The sequence below is a fragment of the Dipodomys spectabilis genome, unplaced genomic scaffold (assembly GCF_019054845.1).
Source record: "Dipodomys spectabilis isolate Male_0828 unplaced genomic scaffold, ASM1905484v1 ptg000234l, whole genome shotgun sequence".
NCBI classification, from domain to species: domain Eukaryota; kingdom Metazoa; phylum Chordata; class Mammalia; order Rodentia; family Heteromyidae; genus Dipodomys; species Dipodomys spectabilis.
Window position 1 is genome coordinate 12,042,263 of NW_024870911.1, and position 23,941 is coordinate 12,066,203.

The window sequence follows — 23,941 nt, forward strand, 5'->3', positions numbered from 1 at the left end:
CTCCAGGTTATAACGTATTTAGCCATCTTCATGTCCGATTTTATCTTCACTGCAAACTAAAGATAAATGTAGGAGAATGAGTAGAGAAATTGAATGATAGGCTACTTATTAGAGATGTTATTGTTTAATCTTAAATAGTGTATGTACAGCCAGAGACATAGATTGTAAGACACAAAAACAAGATGAGAGCTGGCAAAGTAGCTCGGTGGTAGAGGGCTTGCCTACAGTGTTCAAGGCCCAGGGTTTAATCCCCAGCACCATAGAGCAACAAAAACCTAGATGATTATGTGTACACATGTAAAAAAAAAAACAAAAACAAATTGTACCATATAAATTTGTACAGCTCAATTCTAGTGCTTTCTTTTATAGCTTTTCCTGCTATTATTATTACTAATACCAAAGTACTAAATAATACTCTGCTGAAATATTCAGTAACTAGAGTGCATGTGACCATTTCCTTTCATGATCCCCAGGTACAGGTTTGATCCCCGTCTCATGTTCAGCAACCATGGCAGCATCCGGAGGCGAAGGTTCTCAAAACACTTTCTGTAGCGACTGTGCCCAGCCTCTGCCGCTGGATCCCTGCACGCCTCTTTCTCATGAAGTGATTTTAGTGGGTGTCCATAGCTCCTTGAGACCATGCTGGAAGAGCTCTGGACTGGCCATTTTAAGTCCTGAAAGAGCCCGCCTGATAGCTGACTTGTGTGACATGTTAAACTGTGAAGCTGCCCCTGTGTCAGCAGTGGCCGACCCTGGTCTTTTTTTCTAAGTGGACGAGCACTTTTGAGGTCTCTGTCGTCACCATGTCCCTCCTGACCCGGGACCACTGTTCTGATCATTCCCCACGTGGCCCAAGTCTGAACTGATAAACCTATTCAGGTAAATAGCAATACTTTAGGGCAAAAAAAAGAAGAAAACCTTTTGGTAATTAGCCGCACCTAATATCACATGACCTGCATAGCATTTCAGTCTGACCACTTCACCATCAAAAATACTAACATCATGTGGCTTGAAAAATAACCACTAGAGTTGAACCATCCGATTAGAAACAGAGCCTTTGAGCCGATAAGTAGGGGTATGTTGTTTATAAACTCAATCAGCATGGCAAATCTGTCCATTCATTCTGTTGGTTTTTGGAATTCTGGGCTGGTGCTGTACCAACAGCAGCAGACTTATGGCAGAGGAGGATTCCAAGTAGCTCCTGGAAGTGACACCCACCTGCTTTCCAGTGGCCGCCAAGCCTATGGAATGCTTGTCAGGCCTGGAGTGCTGAGAAAATGTCTCTTTAAAGATATTCCCCCTCCAAAGTGGCTGAGATTGAGCAGTGGAGGGGGCAAAAACTGCCACGAGTTGGGAAAAGTTATTTTCTGAGGACCTTTGGGAGATAGGTAAGGCTCTTGAGTTGATGAGTTGGCATCTGTACCGTTAGAGAACCTGCATGACATTGCCGGCTGTAGGCATTGTTGCTACCTTCTTTTCACTATTGTTCTCGCCATTTATATTAAGATGGAACCATTTCTGATAGTTGATGCAATTACGAACTATCCCACATCCTTCTTGCCTTTCAGATAGGTTCATCCTTTCTTGAATAATGAGGGTTCCAGTTAGTATTCCCCTGTGAAATCAGGTCCTTTGTGCTCTTTGCTGTTTAGAACATTTATGTGTCTTGGCTTGAAGATCCAGTCTATCTCTAACATCTTCATAGAAAGGCTAATTACTGGTGGAAAAGCAGAGGAAAAGGAAGAGCTATGGATTCTAACCAGTTCAACTTAAGTGATTTTAGCTTTACTTACTGCCTTCTGTTGAGCTTTAAGCTCTTTTTTTTTTAAAAAGACAAGGCCATAAGCCACTTCTCGAGCTAAATGGCCATGATGCATTCGCAGCCATTGGGTTTAATCCTTTACCTCTCAAGACCCCAGCAATTGTGGTAGTATCCAGAGGTAAATGGAAAAATGAGTTGAACATTTCTACTGTGTTTTCTTTAAGGGGGAAAAATGTTTAAAAACAATCCTGTAACTAAAAGTAAATTGTAGACTTGAATATGCTATTGGTTTTATTCTCCATTTTGATTCTTAACATTCTCAGTCAACTTCAACATCAATGAAAGTTGACCACTGTTATTCCCAAATAAAAAGAAACAACTCTTACCAGGTCTTGGGCTATGATGTCACCTTACTCAGTTTTGGGCTGCTGGTTCCAGAAAGCAAATGTAGTAATAAGAGTGACAGGAGTATCGGCCACACTGCTCTTACGTTCAGCAGCAGATGCGGGTGCTGGATGCACCGAAGCCCTTTCTCTCTCTCTCTCTCTCTCTCTGACTCTCTCTCTCTCAGTTCCAGTATATTTCCTGAGATTTGAGTGAAGAGACCTCAATTTATGGCCTAACAGACTGAAAAATGCACAGGTGTTTCCAGACTGTTTATGTACCAGGGACCAGCTATAGGAGTCCAACCTTGTTCTTTTAATTGTGCTGATTTGGAGTTTGTTAATTTTCCCTTGTAAGATTAGGTCCATGTCTGTTGGTGACCTTAAGACTAGAAGACCATAAAACTATTCAGAATGAAGAGATTCTTTTGCCTTACAAGATTTCCTGTTCTAAAGCTCTCCCTCACACCATTCCTGGCATAGGGACACATTTTGAGCATCTTTGAATTTGACACACGGTGCTTTTGCAGACACCTTTTAATTCACAATTCTAGGACTTTTGTACAAAATACTAAGGCTAACCATGCAAGTTATACCTTAATCCATGAGAAATGTTCTTAAATTTTTAAGTGTCTAGGAATTAGTCCTTTTTCTTTTTTTTTTTTTAATGGAAAAAGAGAAGGTAGCCCATGATCCGTAAAGCAAAGAGTAGTTCCAGCTGACCTCCCAGTGGACTGAATGGGTGTGCTTGGGTTTCGTTTTACCTCCACTCTGTCCTCAGTGAATACTGTAAGTTCCTGTTTGTATCATCTGTTTCCAGAAGTTACTCTGCCCTGGCTCTGTCATCTCAGTCACTTCACTTAGAAAGTGCCCTTCAATGGACCCTGTTCACTGCTGCACTTTTCAATGAATTAAAAGTTATTTCTGTCCTACTGGGAATGTGTCCTTTGTTTTGATCCGCAAGTACTATTTCTGACATGATGCTTTCCTTGATGCTACTTCATGGTTCTGTTTTGTTTTCTATTGTTGTTGTTTTTGTGGTGCGTGGGATCTAACCCAGGACCTCATGCATACCAGATAATCGCTGCAACACTGTTAGATCTGCTGTTTAATGCTGTCACTCACAAGAGAAGACAGGCTATTTCCTCATCACTTTCTGTAGTCGCTGCCTGAGCCGCTCTTATGTCCGTGGTCCTTACTGATTGGAGCACTCCTTACTGAATGGAGCACTATGTAAGAAAATCCTTCCTGATAAATCATTTTTCCTTTTCAGCTCTCTGGAGAAAACTCATATTGGCCTGCTTTCAAGCAGGTAGATTAAGCTCCCCTTTGCAGGTACTTTTGCTTTGCTATCTAGGCTTATGATCCTTGGCCCTAAATGAAAGATGCCACCTTTCAGGAGTCAGAACTCTTTCTCCCCTCCCCCTAAGTGTTGAAGACTGAACTCAGGCCTTGCACCAGGCCAGTGCTCCCCACTAGCTAAATCCCAACCCCCCAACTTTTTTTTAAAGGGATGAATAATATAGCAGGCTTTGTGGGCCATGTGGTCTTCTCCCAACTACTTAACTGCCGTTGTGGCACAAAACAGCTCCAGACAATATGTAAATAAGCATGTGTGGCTCTATTCCAGCAAAACTACAAGAACAAGTAGCCCACAATTTGCCAACCTCAGACCTCCCGGCTCATAAGTGAAGTAGAAGATTAAATGCTGCCAGGTTCCTATAGAAAAACAAGTAATTTCTCTGAGGTTTATCCTTATAGCCTAACCAGTTAGCCTGTTACAATTTAACGGGCTCCTTGGTTAAAGACAAAGAACTACCGCAGCATAGCATGCAGCATGAGCAAGATCATTCTTGACTCCAAGCCCTGCAGGCATGATGCACAGTCCAACCCTGCACACACACAGAGTTTGTTATAGGAAGGGAATGCTGGGCTTGAGTGCCAATGGTTTTGCAGCAATCAGAAGACATGTTAATGAAAACAATCCAGAGAAATGACCTGGATAGAGTGCTCTGAGCTTTGTGGTCTTGACTTACCCAGAAAGAATGTGCACAGGGGCTGCTGCTGGCTAGTAGCAATGTAGCTAGATGCTTCTCCTCCGTCTAGACAGGCTAGAAAACTAGAATGGGCCCAAAATAGTAGCTGTCATGGTTAGAAGAGGTGACATTGGCCTTTTAGACTTCAAGAAGGCCAAAACTGTGGAAGAAGGAAGGAAGAAAAGGCGAACATTAGCCAAAAAATTTAGATCAGACTTAGTTTTTTTGTTTTGTTTTTTGTTTTTTTTTGGTAGAGGTGTGTGCCAGTATTGGAGCTTGAACTCAGGGCCTTGAACTATCACTTGGCTTGTGCTTGCTCCATGGCTGGCTCTTTACCACTTGAGCCACACCCCAGTCTAGCATATTGCTGGTTAGTTGGAACCTGTGGGGACTTTTTTTTTTTTTTGCCCAGGCTGACTTTGAAATGAATTCCTCCAAGTCTCAGCCTCCTAAGAAGCTAAATTATAGGTATGGATCACTGCCTGGTGCTCAAGACTTATTTTTGAGAGCTATCCAGTCCTTTAAATACTAGAGAAAATGAAGGTAGAGTCTCAACATTGTGGATACAGGAAATTCTATCACAGTGTCAAACCATCAGCAAAGAAAATATTCACACTGGTAAGAGTTACGTACAGACTGCTGAGTCAGAATACCCACCTATTCCTGCTGAGATTGTACCCTGTCCTGTAGAACTAAATTCTCTATAGAATTCATCCGTTTGCGCCTTCTCTACCATACCACTGGATATAAAGGATGTACATGTATATAATGAAGTCTCTTGAGCCAACAGACGAGCCCCAAAGACACAAGCTGTAAACATCGGCCGAGACCTCTCCTAGTAGCCAGGGAATCAATATGCAAGACAATATGTATAGCAGTCTATGCCTATAATCCAGGCACTGGGGAGAAAAAGGCAGGAAGACAAACTCAGATACATAGCCCGTCCTCACTCCCACCCTCCGCAAATAAACCAATGAGATGGTCATAGACTAATTTTTTTTTTTTTTTTTGGCGGCAGGGGGGGAGGGTTTGAACTCATGGCCTGGGTGCTGTCTCTGAGATTTTTCACTCAATGCTAGTGCTCTACCACTTTGAGCCACTACACCACTTTCAGTTTTCTGGTGGTTAATTGGAGATGAGTCTCACAGAGGGGCTGGGAAGGTGGCTCAGTGGTAGAGCGCTTGCCTTGCACGCCTGAGACCCTGGGTTCGATTCCTCAGCACCACATAAGCAAAAAGAAAAAAGCCGGAAGTGGCGCTGTGGCTCAAGTGGTAGAGCACTAGCCTTGAGCTGAAGAGCCGAGGGACAGCGCCCAGGCCCAGAGTTCAGGCCCCACGACCAGACTCCCCCCCCCAAAAAAAGTCTCACAGACACTACTGCCTGGGCCGGCTTTGAACCATGACCCTCAGATCTCAGCCTCCTGAGTAGCTATGATTACTGGGGTCCACCAGCAACCAGTCTAAACTGAGTCTTTAAGAGGGAGATTTTGGGGGGCTGGGAAGATGGGTCAGTGGTAGAGTGCTTGCCTTGCATGCCTGAGGCCCTGGGTTCCATTCCTCAGCACCACATAAGCAAAAAAAAAAAGCCAGAAGTAGCGCTGTGGCTCAAGTGGTAGAGTGCTAGCCTTGAGCTGAAGAGCTGAGGGACAGCACCCAGGCCCAGAGTTCAGGCCCCACGACCGGACCCAAAAGAAAAGAAGAAAAAAGAAAAATAAGAGGGAGATTTTGGGCTGGGAATGTGGCTTAGTGGTAGAGTGCTTGCCTAGCATGCATGAAGTTCGATTCCTCAGTACCACATAAACAGCAAAAGCCAGAAGTGGTGCCATAGCTCAAGTGGCAGTGTTAGCCTTGAGCAAAAGCAGCTCAGGGACAGTTCTAGGCTCTGAGTTCAATCCCCAGGACTGGCAAAAAAAAAAAAAAAAAAAAAAGTGGGGGGGGGGGGGTGAGATTTTAAAACCACCTGCCTTTGAGACCCAAAATCTATGTTGCTCTCATGATGATAGACCATCAAAAGATACAGAGAGCAAAGAGAGACTTGAAACTCATTTTTCCTTAGGATTTACCCATGCCAACAAGTTTTTACCCGTCAACTTACTTACCCAAGCTCACAAAGCAAATTAGAATTTCATTATCTAGCTTTAAGCTTTTTTTTTTTTTAAGTTGGATTTGGTTTGGACATAGTTAAGCACCAGTAGCTCACACCTATAATCCCAGCTACTCAGGAGAGGTTGAGATCTAAGGATCATGATTCAGTGTCATCCACGACAGACAAATCCAGCTTCTCTCCAGTTAACCAGCAAGAAGCTACAACCGGAGATGCGGCTTAAGTAGTGAGTGACAATGCTGAGTGAGGAGGGCATAAGGCCCCAATACTGACATGCGTGTTTGTGCACACACATATGCGCGTGTGCATGCGCACACATAATCAGGCATGCGCAGTCCCAGTCAACAATTTTAATTTAATTTAATTTTATTATTATTTTTTTGTCGGTTGTGGGGCTTGAACTCTGGGCCTGGGCTCTGTCCCTCAGCTCTTCAGCTCAAGGCAAGCGCTCTACCACTTGGGCTACAGCGGCACTTCAACAATTTTAATTTTATAAGAAACTCCCAAGTAAGGACCATCCAGCTGAGCTGCTCCCAAACTCCTGACCCATGGAACATACTAATAAAGCAAATGGTGTTTTAAGCTTATCTGGGGCAATGTATGACTAAAAACTAAAACAGGTTTATCAAGGGAGAAAATGAAACAGGCCTTCCTATCAAAACCCATTGAACTTACAGGTACCTGGCACTGGTCACCTCCAAAAGGGAAAACATATCCAAAGATACTCAAATATCCAAAATATATATCCAAAAAATATAAATACACACTTGGTCCCAGCCCAAGTAGAAGCTTCTTTGTGGAATGGTTGCCAAAATGTCCTCAGCATTTGTTGGAAAATATTTTAATAGGCTCCTCTGGCTGGTAGGCTCTAGTCACAAATCCAGCGGGTCTCCATAACTCCCTGAAGTTGGTGCGGGGGAAGAAAAGCAGCCCTTTAGCAGCTGCAACATGCCAGGATTCTGGCTTGCTTTCTGAGCACCTGCTGTCTCCACTCCCCTCGCCTCCTCTCAGCTCTGGGAAAGCCGCTTCGATGCAGCACAAGTGATTCTGGTCCTGCCTAAGTCCCTAGGAAGGTGGCTGCTTTGTATAGTTTTCTCTCCAGCCCTGTCTTCCCTATCTCCTAGGTAAAGTAAGCAGCAACCTGATTAAGCCTGAAATCAACACAATTTACGTGATGTCGTGTAATCTAGAATGAATAATTCTAAGTCATCCCTCAAAGACAGCCGTCGGCCTTCAACTCACTCTTCCAGATGCTCACGGAGAATGTGGGCCACTGGGCCATGCCCAATGGTAACAAAAACCCCAGCCCCAGTCATCCTGGCCCTCTGCCTTCTTTCTGTAATGCCATCAAAGTCCTGCTTTTAAGTTCAGCCAGAGGTGAACCTGGACTGCAGGGGCTGCACTTAGGATATGCCCAGAGAGCTTTGTCCTGTCTCCAAATTGTCCAAGTGGCTGTTTCCAGATCTGTCTTATGAAATATTTACTCCCATAAACCACTCCTACAACTATGAGAAAAGCAGAAGAGAGTAGAAAATAGGGTTTGGTCTCCAAGGAGACAACCATCTGGAGAGATTTTACAATGCATGAAAACACTGACTAGAGACCAAGGTCCGGGCCTCCAGGCCACACTTACACACAGCCATCTCTGGTCTATGTCACTTAACACTGAGTTTTAGACTCATGAGCCCGCCCGGGCAACACAGTCCCAGCTGTACAGCATTCCTTGGTTCTAATTTATCAAGGAAGAAAGACATTTTGTGACTATTGTGTGCAGCCTAAGGGAAGGCCTTATGTGATTTTTTCTGGCCTACTGATTGCTCTATAACCTTCAGTGTTCTGTTTTTAACTCCCAGTTCCTTCTGCAAGCATGCATTTTTAAAACCAAATCAAGGCAATTGGCAGTGCCCACTGCCAATTTAGCAGGCACTTCGCTCTTCCACCTCAACCATGTCTAATCAAAAATTCAGCAAGTCAAAAGTGAGCATGAAAAGAAATGCAAAAAACAAAGATCCACAGCTTTTCAAAATGAATGAAGAGAAGCATTGCTTTCTTTTAGCCATTTCATGCAAACAGGTTTGCATGAAATTTACATGCTGTTTAGGGAATCATTTAAACTTAGGTTAGGGGTGCGGGTTGGTGGCAGGGCATGGGTTTAGCACACATGAGGCCTTGGGAATGCCGAGCACCAAAAAAAAAAAAAAAAAAGTAACAAAAGACAGTGTGTCACCTTCCACATCAGAAATCAAGAACTACTAAGCAGATCACCCCCTAGCCTGGCTGGCAGGGAAGGAAAGAATTTGCATGTCAGGGGAAGGGTGAAGCAGGACAGGCAGGCCATAAAATAAATCTAATAAAATCCAATCCTACAGGCTGCCAAAAGCAGTTTAATCCAAGTGACATGTTTTTGGTTCAAAAGGTTTTAATTATGGGAAAGCACTATTTTTAAAATTTAAAAATAAAATACTTTAAACCAAATATAGAGATAGATTAGATTAGACAGATATAGATAGATAGATACTGCTTAGAAAAAGGCCCCTCTTAGAAACTAACACCCAGATTGACATCTAGATGAATTTCAGTGCCAGCATGAGAGGCAAGTATTTCAGCCCAATCAGTAAGGAGGTCCGGACATTTTTGGCAAGAATGTGCATTTAGAAACTGTCATTTACCATCCAGGTCTGACGGTATACAAGGTAACTACATTCACTGCCTTGTTTTAGCCACAGCTGTGCCATAAGCAAATCAGTGCGTCCCCCTCCATTTCACAGGGAAAAAGAAAGTGAGTTAGATTCCCAGTAGTTGGCATTGTAAATTTTAACTCCATCCTTGCCAAAGGGAGAAAGCTTTAGCCTTAAGGTTTTTTATAATAAAGAACAGAAAGAGTGCCCTTGACAAAATATGTTACCCCCAAAAGACCTCAGAAACCAGTTTCCTTGATGCAGATGCCCCCATAAATTCTGAATTCTCCTCCTTGAGGAAGCTATGTGTGCATAATCTTCTAGGTTATACACACATAGCACCTTGAGTGTTATCTCCATGACAATTGGCAATGTGCTATATACATGGACTCTGGTTTCCATGGAGACAGACAGGATCCATGACTCTCGCTTAATCTCCCTAGGTCCTAACAGCACGGTGTGGCTTATAAATATTTGCTGAATGACTGAAATTAAGCAGCTCAGAGTTCTTTTCACACAAACAGTAGAACTAACAAACGAAACATTTTTTAAAGGGAGGGCTCTAAGAATACAGTTATCACAAAATACAAGGACATGAAACAATATACTGAGTTCTTCAGTACTATTACAGTAAGTTCCATAATCATAATTCTCATTAAAATAAATATATTCTCCAGGTTAGAGAATGTAGCTCAGTGGTGGAGCACTTGGTCTAGCACTGAAAGAAAACAAAATAGCATACTCTTTACTGCGTTTACAATGTGAAGATAAGCTTAAATGTTGTATGATCGTATGTATTGAAGTTATATACTGCAGATAACTAAAGTGTAGATTCCATAGAAAATCAACATCAGCAAGGACATTTGACATTTGACAAATCTTTCAGAAGCTAGACAAAACATGTAAGAGAACTCACCTTTGGTCAAAATAGTAATTTTTAAAGGAAACATTTCAATTTGAGGACCTAAAATATGAGCATAGCAAACACAATGTGAAATCTGTAGTGAAAGCACCTCTCTTGTTCCTGATATTGGTAATTTGCACTGTCTTCCCTTTCTTTCCTGATCAGTCTGGCTAGAGGTTCCTTAACCGTTATCGTCTCAAGAAACCTTTACTTTCATTGATTTTTTTTTTTTTTTTTGGTTGGTTGTGGGGCTTGAACTCTGGGCTTAGGCACTGTCCCTGTACTCTTCAGCTCAAGGCGAGCACTCTACTACTTGAGCCACAGCGCCACTTCTGGTTTTCTAGTGGTTTATTGGAGATGAGTCTTTCCTCCCAGGGCTGGCTTTTTAATTTTTTAATTTTATCAACCTCCTCCCTGATCTTTATCATCTTTCTTCTGAATGCTTTACTTTTTCTAGGGTGTGTGTGTGTGTGTGTGTGTGTGTGTGTGTGTGTTGGTTATCTTTTCCTTCTTTTTTAAAGTAGAAGCTAAAATAATTGATTTGTGACATCTCGTCTTTTCTAACAAATGCTATGGCTCTCTCTACAATTTTTTTTTTTGGGGTCCGGTCATGGGGCCTACACTCTGGGCCTGGGCGCTGTCCCTCAGCTCTTCAGCTCAAGGCTAGCGCTCTACCACTTGAGCCACAGCGCCACTTCCGACTTTTTCCTTTTTGCTTATGTGGTACTGAGGAATCGAACCCAGAGCCTCATGCATGCAAGGCAAGCGCTCTACCACTGAGCCACCTTCCCAGCCCCGGCTCGCTCTACAATTTCTATTCTTAATTCTATTTATAGGAGTCATACACATATGGGTACAGATCACATAAAGATATTTTGTCTTTTTCCTTGTAATGATGAAGGTAAAATCCAGGATACTTAAGTTCATCCTCTTGGTTTTTGCTGATTAATTGCTAACTCCCATCTCCCATGAAAACTGGTAGACACTTGGCACCAGCCAAGTAAGTGCCAAGTCCCTTGAGTTCAAATTAAAAAATGTTCTTTCTGGGCCTTGAAGCCTCTTTACAGGTTTTTGTGTACAATCTGTATCCCTTTAGCTTATAGAATTCCAGGCTTTGCAGCTGTTAAAACACACACACACACACACACACACACACACACACACACACACACACACTCATTAGATATAGACCACTTATTAAAAGAGCAGCAGGGCTGGGAAAGGTGGCTCAGTGGTAGAGCGCTTGCCTTGCATGCTCGAGGCCCTGGGTTCGATTCCTCAGCACCACATAAGCAAAAAGAAAAAAGCCGGAAGTGGCGCTGTGGCTCAAGTGGTAGAGCGCTAGCCTTGAGCTGAAGAGCTGAGGGACAGCGCCCAGGCCAGAGTTCAGGCCCCACGACCGGACCCAAAAAAAAAAAAGAGCAGCAGTAGCTAGTAGTAGAGTTGCAAAAAGCCAAGAGCATGAAGCCCTGAATTCAGTATCACCACAGCCCAGTACCATCATAAAATCAAAACAAAACAAAAGGACTGATTCTTAGGGCCCAGTTCTGGTGCAGGAAAAGAAAAAAAAAAATCTTTCAAAACTCAATACCTATGGAAACAGCCCAGATGCCCTACAATAGATGAGTGGATTAAAAAAAATGTGGTATCTATACGCAATGGAATTTTACACAGCCATTAGAAAGAGTAATATTATGTCATTTGCAGGAAAATGGATGGACCCAGACCAAATCATGTTAAGTGAGGTAAGCCAAGCTCAGAGATAAATGGCACATGGTTTATATATGCAAGCTACATCTAAAATACACCAGAACATGACAAATTATACAGGTCTCTGAGCATTGACATACAGTGAAATCAAAGCAGAATACCCTTAGAGGAGAAACACAAAGGTGCAATGCCTATGTGCCTCGGATCATATGAAGTATTTATCAAAATGAAAAAAAACCTCAATACCTCTGTAGTTCTGAAGATTGTCCATCTGAAAAGAATGTGGCAACCCATTCTGTCTTGAATCTCTCCCAATAGAGCCTAACCATTGCTTTTCCCCATCTCCCAACTTGAGCTTAACTTTATATAAGACTTACTTACTCAATCATCCTGGTTGCAAAACAAAAGAAAACAAAAAACAAATAGCAGGACATAAACAGATGGAGACACTGGCAACGCTGTCTCTGCCACTCACTGCATTTCCTCCCTGTAAGATGGAGATAGTAACATTAGCTATCTCACTAGGAGTAACTTAGTATTTTATATGAATGCCTGGCACATGGCTAACCCCTACTGACTAGTATAATCATGTATCCCTGCCCCCCATAGGAAAACAAAACACCCTCATTAGGCCCATCTGGCAGCATCTCAATGCAGTGTTATAGTATGGATTTCACAACTGGATGACATTAAAGAAAAAAATCAACCGAAACTAGAGCACGTCCTCCACCCTCCCCCCACCAAAAAAAGGTATGAGGCTTTGTCCAGAGCAAAAATCAAGGCTTTCATCTAATTCATACATTGAGGACTCAGTCCCCAAACACGTGTCCTGTATACCAGATGCTAACTGAAAGCACAAGCTGACTCACCTGTGAACAGGTGAACCTCTGATTCACCATAATAAATTAGGATTCCTATGACCCGCTTCCTTAGATTCAACTGGCTGATTACATAATATCTCACAGGACTTGGAGCAACTCCTGTTTATGTTTAATGGTCTGACATGAAGTATATTAAAAAAAAAGGACACAAATAGAGATGCACAAGGTGAGATACATCAGGTTCCAGGAACTTCTGCCTGTGCAAATATCTGAGAGCTCTCTAACCTGATGCTTTGTGGTATTTCATAAGCATGATGGGAGAGCAGTGTCGAAATATGATAAAAAGAGACAAAAAGAGTTTGACTGAATGCAGAAACCCAGCAAAGCCTGTCCAGATTCTTGTTGGCTTCTCAGAGCTGCATTCCTTTCTTCCAGGTATTGGAAGAACCACTTCTGGAATGGGAGTCTTATGATATGCATCACACATAAAAGCTGCTACTTTAGGTGCTAAAGGTGAACCAAATACCCTCCACATGTTAGGCAAGCACTCTTACCCCAAGCTATACTCACAATCCAAAGAAATTTCTTTGGGGGATCTTCAAGCCAGTAAGGAAGGGATAGTTAAGTTTCTACAACATGCCTTGGGGAAAAGCAATCTCTGGTTTCTATGGCTTGCCCTTGGGAATGCAGTTACAAGCCAGGAGCCATGAACTAAAAGCAAAAAGTATAGAATCATAATAATTCCATGTTAGGTACAACATAAGAATATTTTCTGCTGTGAGCATAACTCAGGGTAGAGCATCTCCATAGCAGGTTGGAGGGTTTTTGTAGTACTCTAAGACGGCACATACCAAAATGAATGATTAAAATAAAATGACTAAAAAGCTATCAACGAGTAACAAAATTCTATAACATTTGCCCTGAACCTTGCATTGTAACCCAGTCTGAACTCCCAACCTACAGTGACAAAACAAGAAAAGCCATCACAGTATCCTAGCAGCTATAGTACCTACTGGCTCCCCCTTCAACTCCTGGCCTGTTTCCACAACCCCTCTAGGGGGCAGCAGAGTAGCAAGAACTTTTGCTACAGCAGGCACAGAGGTAGAATACTAGAGAGCAATGTGACCCAGCCAGGTTACAGTTTCCACTCTCCGTTCCCAGTGTGTAAGACATTGACCAAAATATACAAATATCGTATGTCAAAAGTGGTGTGTTGAATGGTCAATAATTTCCAGGCAAGGGTAGCTATGGAGGGAGACAGTGTGAAACAGCATAATGAGAGTATATGAAACATCATAATAACCCACTAAAAACTTTAAAAGGAAGGAGAGCTGGATACCAGTGGCTCATGCTTATAATCCTTGCTACTCAGGAGGCTGAGATCTGAGGATCCTGGTTTGAAGCCAGGAAAATCCATGAGATTCTCATCAATTAATCACAGAAAACAGGAAATAGCACTGTGGCTCAAAGTGGTAGAGCAAGGACTGGGAATGTGGCTGGGAAGCAGAGTGCTAGCATGCATGAAGTCCTGGGTTGAATGTCTCAGTACCATATAAACAGAAAAAGCCCAAAGTGGTGCTGTGGCTCAACTGGCAGAGCGCTAGCTTTGAGCAAAAGAAGCTCAGGGAAGCCGGGTGCTGGTGGCTCACACCTGAAATCCTAACTACTCAGGAGGCTGAGATCTGAGGATCACAGTTCAAAGCCAACCTGGACAGGAAAGTCCGTGAGACTCTTATCTCCAATAAACCACTAGAAAACCAGAAGTGGCGCTGTGGCTCAAGAGGTAGAGCGCTCGCCTTGAGCTGAAGAGCGTAGGGACAGCACCCAAGCCCAGAGTTCAAGCCCCATGACTGACAAAAAAAAAAAAAAAAAAAAGCTCAGCGACAGTGCCAAGGCCCTGAGTTCAAGCTCTTGGACTGGCAAAAAAAAAGAGAAAGAAAAGAAAAGGAAAGAAAAGAAAAGAAAAAGTGATAGAGTGATAGCCTTGAGCGAAAGAGCTCAGGGACACTGCCCAGAAAAAGCTCAGCGACAGTGCCCAGGCCCTGAGTTCAAGCTCTTGGACTGGCAAAAAAAAAAAAAGAAAAGAAAAGAAAAAGTGATAGAGTGATAGCCTTGAGCGAAAGAGCTCAGGGACACTGCCCAGGCCCCAAGTTCAAGTCCTACCACTGAACACCAAAAAAAAAAAAAAGAGGAAGAGGAGGAGAGGCTAAGAAAGAACAACATAGGCAGAGTGGATTTAATCAAAGTACATTAAATACATTATGTAGCAATTATAAATTCCTTTATGCAATTAAATCATTTAACTTTTATTTAAAAAAAGAAAAAGACACTTGGAAGATGTCACCATGCCCTTTCCAAAATTACCTTGCAAAATTTGCTGAATTCTGGCACCCATTTCTGTGTATCTAGAAAAAGTTTGATTAAACTCTTGTGACCTTTTTTAAAACCTAGCATAGTATCCACAAATAAAATCACACAAACATCAGCTAACAACTTCAATTTTTAATAATGGAAACAATTTTGTCATTCCAGAATCAATGTTAGGGGAGAAAAAAAAATCTTCCCTATAAAAATAAAAAATAAACTCATCAAAATTATAAATACTATAACTTTTTACTTGTGCGACTTAAAATGCTCTCCTGACAGACCCCGTCATGTACACCGTCCCTGTGATACCACACTGTGAAGAGAGAACAGTATTACAGCAAAGCTCAGCTCATTTGGCATTAGGATTTGTACAATGATGCCTTGGCCTTCAGGGCTTTGTTTCTTCTTTTACACATTAAAACAGGGACCAGTGCTTAGGAGAGAACCATCAGTCTTCAAAACACCATGAACTGACCAAATCTGAGTACAGAAACATTTTCCAATTGCAACTTGTAGAGCACATGACAGTGCGTGAGGTTCTGGGTAATTACAGATGAAGATGCCCATTTTCAACAATCTACTTCAAGTAAAAAAAAAAAAAAAAAAAAAAATTCACAGATACCCATCAGCTGCTACTTTAGGTTCTAACAGTGTCTTCATCTGAGAAATGAATGCTTCCCAAACTCTAAGTTTACTGGGATGAGTAATTAGAAGAACAGGTGGCTGACAATGGTATACTCGAACCCAAGCCATCAGCTGAATAGTAAAACCAGTACAAAATCATGAAGGCATTCCCTGATAATAAAGGCAGTGTTGGGTGACAGTCACTAAAACCTCATCAATGCACTAGAAAGAAGTCACATGCAAAATTAAACAAGATGTGCCATACATATTTTATAGCTAGTTCTAGCCCCACCCCACCCCCAACTTTCCTTAAAAGCTTGGGAAGATCTGATTGTTTTGGTAGTTTATGGGGCCCAGCACCACCAACACCAGACCCTGTCTCCAACAGCATGGGCATACTCTGATGAGTCTACTGAGCCACCAAGAAGAAACAGATAATGCAATAAAAGGCACAGTTCACGTAAGAGGCAAAGAACTGAAGCACCTTGGAATTTCAAAAGGAATCCATTAGGTGTCACCAATGTGTTAACAATTCCTTGGGAATTTATAAAGAACAACAACAATAACAATAATAACAACAATCTAGACTAAAAGTAGACTGCCTATAAGGCCTCTGAAACCATAGCACATCTTGCCCTGTATCCTCAGATTTGTAAGTAGCTGCAGAAAAGGAGGTGACTGTATCTGTTTTAAGGAAGGCTTGCTTCTATTGCACACACATTTCTTTGGTTGGAAGAACATGCACTTGCATTAAAATAATGTCGGTAACAAATGCCTGAGGTGGCCTCTCTTCCTCCCTTGGGGCTTCCTACTCAGTCAAGTCCATTAGAACTGAGGATGTGGGAGTACTGGGCCTTGAACCAGCATATGAGAACAGACTCCAGATTTAACAGAAAAGGAGAGGAAACAAGAGAGAGAGACAGGGAGAGAAGGGATGGAAAAAGAAAAAGGGAAGACCAGGTAAAAGGTAAGATGGAATAAAACGGAAGAGAATGATTGTCACACAAGTTCGCTCTGAGTCCTGGATTCAATAAATCTCGTAGCTAACAAGGGTGGAAAGAGCTGCCTTTACCCAAACTCCCTTTCAACTTTGAAGGCAACTTTGGGGAAGGGGGGGAGAAATCTATATAACTTGACAGGAGTCATCAAATGGTCAAGCCCTACCTACATGGATGCTATACCCATTAGACCGTCCAGTACAAGAGGGCAGAGTCAAGGATCTAAGGGTGGAGCTACAAGAGCTCATGTCAGGTCTACCTCCACTGAAAGTCTCAGATCCCTATCTGACTCTGCAGTCAACTGCAGAGTTCATGGGTCCTTCCCTCCTTTGGGTTGAGCTCCTAGCTCTTTGGCTGTGACTCCTTATTTCACCTACCAGAAAAATCAAGCAATCCTAAAATGGGTTTAACATCTCAATTCTGAACATTTTTAACTCATTTACAAGCAAATACACTTTCTTCCTCTACCACCAACTTTTAGCCATACCACTTCCATTCATCCTTACCTCCTCATGCCTTCTTCCAAACTTGCTCTTTACTTTCTTTTGTCAAACTCCTAGAAAACCCTCCCCAGCTTTCCTACATTCCTGTGCTTTGCAGTTCACATAAGAGACTCCTCTGATAGTTAGCAAACAGAACAGACAGGTAGTTTCAACATCGGACAAGTATTCTGAGAGATTCCTTGTTAAGCTTTTCAATAGTCATTTGCACACCCTTAACACTTAACATCACCACCACAGAATGAAAATAGCTATAGGAAAATAAGGAAAACTCAACCCAGAGTTCATGCTTCCCTCACTCTAGAATGTTCCTGGTGACTACAGGTTCACAGCTTGTACGCAAGAGGCACACATCGCCATGCTGTAACCAAACAAGCTCGCAGTCCCCAACCAGAGATGCAGAAGTGGATGCTGAGTGGCCAGGTTTTGGGAACTACACCTAGAGAGAAGGGAAGACTCTAGCATCATGGGCAAAGACCCAGCTCTCTGAGGAGAGAGGCACTTGCTGCTCTTTTTTGTACATGTGTCCTGGGCGGAGCCTTCCTTCTGGAGGGAGGCCTGGCGTGTTAACCAGGCTTCCACGCCTCGCCGAGAGCTTCCTCCAGCTTGTGTCTGTACGCTGTGTAGCGTCTCTTTAGGTTCTGCAGCTGCTCGTCCTCTTCCTTGTCTAAGATGCGCAAGAAATTCTGCAGTTCTGGAAGACTGAAGGCTTCCCACTGTAATAAAATTCAAGAGAGAGAATGCCAAGTGTCTTATAGAGTCCAGACAAGAATGCTGACTTCCCCTCACCCCACCTTTGGCTTTGAACTTGAGATCCTCCTGCTTTAGTCTTGGTAGCACTGGGATTGCAGGGATTACAGCACCATGCTCAGCAGTCACCACACCAGGTGGGAATGCTGAGAATAACCACATAGAGGTATGACTGCCCTCAGCCCAACTTTTCATAACATGATGTCACCTTAGCTGAGTTATCACAAGCACTGACTCCTCACCCATATTCCCTCCTCAGCTAAGTCCAAGCGCCCTTTACTCCCCTTCTCCTCTCTATTCTCCAAAGTGGCTCTCAGTAAGGCTGGGAGTCTACCTCCACCAGACCCTTCTCTCATTCCCCACCAAGAAATCTGACCTCCGAACCTTGAGCTCTTAACAGAGTCACCACTAACACTGCCTTCCTTCCCCACCTCCTCCCACAAGCAACTCATCACCTCCCAAACAGTTCTGCAATCCACCTGCTTTCTCTAGGTGTGCCTGAGCCTCAGCCTGTCTATGGTAGGCTTCAGATCATTGGGATAACAGTCACCTTCCACTGCCCCCATATCGTCCACTGAGAGAGAGTCTCAAGACTTTTCTTCCTGGTCTGGTCTGAAAGTATGATCTTTCCAACTTCACCTCCAAACTTGCTAGGATTATAGGGGTGTGCCACTAGTGCCTAGGGTTCTTTTTTGTTCTTTGAGTTTTGGGGGTTTTTTTGGAGACAGGGTACAACTCAAAATCCTGCTGCCTCAGCCTCCAAAGTACTGAGATTACTGGTGTGCACCATCATACCCAGCCATGACCAAGATTTTTAAATGACTATAATTAAACACTTACTATTTACCTTCTGTACACCTTACCTATATTGCAGCTATGTACTTACTGCCTGGGGCTGCCCTTAAAAGCGCTGGGTTCTGTTTCCCTAACACTATCTAGAATTTAGCAGATACTCTATTGAACTAAAGCAGAGAATGTCAAGAAAAATATTTAGCATCATCTGGGATGTTGTTTTTCAAACATGTCTTCCCCTCTCAAAAAGGACTTGGTGGCATCCTGGCTGAGAAATCACTGCCAAGGCCACGACTCCAGACAACCCACTATAAAAGCAGAGCAAAAAGGATGAAGACCACCACCAAATGGGCCACTGCTGGAAAAGGTCCTGGAGGCGAGTGGAAACTGGAATCAAAGAAAACGAGAAATACAGAGGAGTAATGCAGAACTTCCTCCAATATTCTGCCAATTAAAACATTTTCCCATAGGATAAGATCTTCCAAATAAAGACATTGTAAAATAGCTTCTCCCTCCCTCACCTAGGTACTGTGGGAAGTCTGTCACCTCTGTTCAATTTCCATAAATTTAAGTATTCAAGAACACCATACACCTTTCTCCGCCCATACCCTAGATAAGGTCTAGCCCAGGCCCAGACGCTGTCTTTTCTAGCTCCTTTCTAGCTCTTTCTCTCTTTTCTAGCTCTTTTCTCTCTCTTTCCCAGCTCTCTCTCTTTCCCCGGCCTTTCCCCACCGCGTGGAGGACCAAGATGGCCTGGTGCCAGCTGGAATGATGAATAAACCTACCCCTTACCTGAATACCAAAAAAAAAAAAAAAAAGAACACCATACAGTCTAATATAGCAGATGCCAAATTCAAGGCATAATTCCCCATAATTTTGCTCTAGAAGTACTCAACTATGTGAAATATTAAAACTCTAATATTAAAAGAAAATAAAACGTTAGCCAGGTGCTGGTGGCTCATGGCTCATACCTATAACTCTAGCTACTCAGAAGGCTAACATCTGAGGATCCTGGTTCAAAGCCAACTGGGCAGAAGAGGATTCATCTGTCTCTCCAATAATCTATCTTCTCTCCCTCTCTTCCCCCAAAAAAGCCAGAAGTGGAACTGTAGCTTAAGTGGTAGAGAGCTAACCTTGAGCATGACCCGAAGAAGCTCAGAGACAGGGCAAGCCTCAGGATAGACATCATAAACAAACAAAATATTGAAGCTGCCATGCTAATGCGTCTAGCTAGGCACCTAGCTTTGTCCCAAAATGAGAACTTGAATTTCTTTAAAGCATCACAATACCAGATTTAAAAAAAAAAAAAAACTCGCTAAAATTACTATCCTCCTAAAAAAATGCCCTGAATCAATTTTAACTTGCACTTAAATTTAAACACACTATTTACCTTGTCTAGATACACTATAATTTGTGACTCAAAACTGCCTTTTATTTTTTTTTATTTTTATTTTTTGGGTCTGGTTGTGAGGCCTGAACTCTGGACCTGGGCGCTGTCCCTCAGCTCTTCAGCTCAAGGCTAGCGCTCTACCACTTGAGCCACAGCGCCACTTCCGGCTTTTTTCTTTTTGCTTATGTGGTACTGAGGAATCGAACCCAGGGCCTCAGGCATGCAAGGCAAGCGCTCTACCACTGAGCCACCTTCCCAGCCCTCAAAACTGCCTTTTAAAGTATTTAGTTCCACTTTACACATGACTAGAGGACTCACCTAAGGCTTGGCTCTACTTCTAATGAACAATACGAAGCACAGTCCTGGTCCCCTAACTTTTAACCAAGAAACTCAAGCTCACTGCACCAGAAAATGTCCTAAAGCAACATTTCTAAGACAGATGCAGAACTTAAAAGGTTTGCTCAAGTGTCCTTTCAAGTTGACACTGGATCTAGAAGACAGTCCAGTGTGCTTTTACCTTCAAATGAGCTGGCCTACCTGTAATCCTCCCTAGAGGGAACATAGCACAAGATGCAGCTGTAAACATAACTTTCTCATCATTTGGCAAAGGGGTGGGGGGTGGGGGTGAAGTACCAGAAAGTTCTCTGTCTTTCATGGTAAAGAGATCAGGTTTCCTTTTACTTCCCTTTAGAAGGAAATTAGCCTGGAGACTGTTCTTAGCTACAGACATATGGAGAGTGTCAATTTTCAAAGCCACTGGATGAGAGTAATTTGGAGGTAAAGAAGGGGGTGAAAATGACTGTCTGTAAAAAAAAATAATTTTCTAAAGTAAGAATTTTATTTCCATCTACCTCTGGAAAGCACAGAGCACTCCAATGTTGTAAGAGAATTATACTGCAGACTAACCTTAGTTTCCTTTCTGACAATTCAGATCTCTCTCCCCTCTCCCTTCCTTCTGCCTCCCCCTCCTCTTCCCTCCTCCCTGCTCATCCCTAGACTAGAGCAATAAAACAGAGCCAGCTGTTCCGTATGGTTCAAAGCCATGATGAACAATTGCTTACCTCTCCAATTTCATGTTCTCGAAGAACAAAACTAAGTGTGTCTGTTCTGGGTCCTGCCACCAGACGCAGGTAGAGAGGGTGCTCCCGGTCTGAGAGTTTACAGGCGTAGACTGGGTAAGGAAACAAGCACACGTGTTACAGAGAGCAGAAGCATTTCAGACTTCTCCTCCAGATCACAGCAACAGCCCACAGTTCCCCAACCTTCAAGCCCCCAGCCTCATCTCTGTGCCAAGACACCTGGCCCCCCACAAGGCAGACAATGGCTACACCATTCCATCCAACTTGCCCAAAAGAATCAGGGTCTTGCTTCCCTCCCAGAAATGAAAACAAAGATTTTTTTTTTGCTGTTTTTGTTTTCTGTCCTTTTTGTTCTGTCTGTTCTTTTATATATCTTTGGGAGGGTAAGGGGAAGCACAGAAATGGAGGGACAAAGGGCAAACAAATGCACCAATGGTTCTCACTGGACACTATGTTGAAAATAAATTATACAACTTGTGGGTGATGGGGCTGGGAAGGTGGCTCAGTGGTAGAGCGCTTGCCTTGCATGCTCAAGGCCCTGCGTTCGATTCCTTAGCACCACATAAGCAAAAAGAAAAAAGCCGGAAGTGGCTCTGTGGCTCAAGTGGTAGAGTGCTAGCCTTGAGCTGAAGAGCTGAGGGACAGCGCCCAGGCCCAGAGTTCAGGCCCCACGACCGGCCCCCCCCCGCCCTCCCCCCCCCAAAAAAAAACAACTTGTGGGTGAGAGTGGGTGGGAGGAAAAAAAGAGGAAAGAGTGTGGGAAGGGGTAAACTAAAGCTACATAGGCCACGATCATATACATATATATACATATAAATATATACACACATATATACACATATATATATATAACTATAACCCCTCTGTATATTACCTATATTATAATAACAATTTTAAAAATTTATGCTTACAATAATTCTTTCTTTCTTTCTTTCTTTCTTTCTTTCTTTCTTTCTTTCTATCTCTCTATCTCTCTCTCATTCATTCATTCATGCAAAACTGGGGCCTTATCTTGCTAGACAAGCCCTCAACCACTTGAGCCACATTCCCAGCCTTATAATTCTGTTCCTTTTAGAAAGTAATATAAGAAACTCTAGCTCTCTGCTCTTTTCTAGCTCTTTCTCAGCTCTTTCCTTCTCTTCTCTTTCCCAGCTCTCTTCTCTTTCTTAGCTTGTTCTTTCCTACCTCTTTCCCAGATGCTCTCTTTTCTAGTTCTTTTCTCTCTTTTCTAGCTCTTTTCTCTCTTTTTCCCAGGCCTTTCCCTACCACGTGGAGGACCAAGATGGCCTGGTGCCAGCCGGAAGGATGAATAAACCTACTCCTTACCTGAAAAAAAAAAAAGAAAGAAACTCTAAAAGGGGCTGGGAAGGTGGCTCAGTGGTAGAGCGCTTGCCTTGCATGCCTGAGGCCCTGGGTTCATTCCTCAGCACCACATAAGCAAAAAGAAAAAAGCCGGAAGTGGCGCTGTGGCTCAAGTGGTAGAGCACTAGCCTTGAGCTGAAGAGCTGAGGGACAGTGCCCAGGTCCAGAGTTCAGGCCTACGACCGGGACCCCCCCCCCCCCAAAAAAAAAAAAAAAAAGAAAGTGCTTTCAAAGCTGTAAGAGCAAAAACTCACTGCAGATTAAATAAACATTGGTAGTCACTAAGCAATCAGAATACAAACTCTGAAGTCTGATGGCTTTAAGCACAGTTCTATGTTACCTCAGACACACACAGAGCTGGTATGCTTGTAGTACTGAGTGATTTGCTAGTCAAGAGGGTAATGTTTCATCAGGATGGTATCACTTTCAGATCGCATGGCTCAAGTCCAGGTGACTGGCAAAGGCAATGGGCAAGATAAAAACGCCACCTGAGCTTCTCTGTATTACTCTGGTACTTCCAGATACAGCTGCATTGTAGGTTACATTTCCTGTGACACATGCCTTCACTCCCGGCAGCTCCGCCTGTGGTCTCTGGAGGACCGGAACCCTGACATGGGTATCTCTGTATTTACTCTGCAGGACCTCCCTCATGCTGCCTGTGCTCAGCAAATGTATGTGCAACTCAGCAGCAAGATCCATTTCATCGTGGGAAACTGACAGACATTACTGTCGGGGCCTAGGTAGCTTTAGTTTACCCAGCAAAACCAGAGAAAGCTTAAATGGTTTACTGCACACAGGTACCATTTCTAAATTAGCATAGAGAATCATGAAGTGGCTGTTGTCTACAAACAGGCATCAATGTCTACTCAACTGTCTGAACTAGAACATTCTATTCCATTTTACTCAGTAATTGAATATTATTTTTATTCATCAAAGATCAGCATGCAGTTCAGACACCCAGGATCTCATTTAAAATGGCATTCACTCTGGGCCTGGGACTGTGCCTCAGCTCTTCAGTTCAAGGCTAGCGCTCTATCACTTGAGCCACAGCGCCACTTCCAGTTTTCTGGTGGTTTTATTGGAGATAAGAGTCTCATGGACTTTCTTGCCCAGGCTGGCTTTGAACTGTGATTCTCAGATCTCAGCTTCCTGAGAAGCTAGGATTACACGCATGAGCCACTGATGTCCGGCTCACCTGGTTTTAAGTGGTCCTAAAGCTGCAAAGTGCTGTAACACATGTGTACCTCCCCATCCTCAGGTCCACCAGGTGACTGTGTGTGCAGATGAACAGCAAACATGGGCTGTGCTACTGAGAATTTGAAACATGCAAATATCTTTTTGTTCCTAAAGGGCATCAGCATCAAAGTCAAACCCATCAAAGCTGCCTTTCTGGTCAGTTTGCTGGTAGCTCACACCTGTAATCATAGCTACTCAGGAGGCTGAGATCTGAGGACTGCATTTCAAAGACTGCCTAGGCAGGAAAGTCCCCAAGACTCTAATCTTCAATTAACTAGCAAAAAGCTGAACGTGAGCTGTAGCTCAAGTAGCCTTGATCAAAAATTTAGCTCACGGACAGTGTGTAGGCCCTGGGTTCAAGCCACAGGACCAGCACCAAAAATAAAACATAACAAAAATAAAATTGCCCTTTCTGCATATCTCAACATCCTCCAGAAATGTCTGCT

General features: G+C 43.1%; 2 protein-coding genes across 3 annotated transcripts in view; one reads left to right on the forward strand and one right to left on the reverse strand.

Annotated features, from left to right (window-relative positions):
* The window catches only part of Gns (glucosamine (N-acetyl)-6-sulfatase), a 53,371-nt gene extending 34,656 nt beyond the window's left edge, over window positions 1-18,715 (forward strand). Inside the window, exon 14 of one of the 2 annotated variants that reach the window (XM_042698981.1) lies at window positions 18,679-18,715. In XM_042698981.1, the coding sequence (XP_042554915.1) occupies window positions 18,679-18,700 (22 nt within the window). In that variant the 3' untranslated portion in view covers window positions 18,701-18,715. Of the gene's footprint in view, window positions 1-473; window positions 3,078-18,678 lie in introns of those variants that run through there. The other variant, XM_042698980.1, reaches the window with a different exon arrangement.
* Rassf3 (Ras association domain family member 3) overlaps window positions 14,880-23,941 on the reverse strand; it is a 72,624-nt gene continuing 63,562 nt past the window's right edge. Inside the window, exons 4-5 of the mRNA XM_042698982.1 lie at window positions 20,880-20,989; window positions 14,880-17,602 (exon numbers count right to left, since the gene is read on the reverse strand). Coding sequence (XP_042554916.1) covers window positions 17,453-17,602; window positions 20,880-20,989 — 260 coding nt within the window. The 3' untranslated portion in view covers window positions 14,880-17,452. The remainder of the gene's footprint in view (window positions 17,603-20,879; window positions 20,990-23,941) is intronic.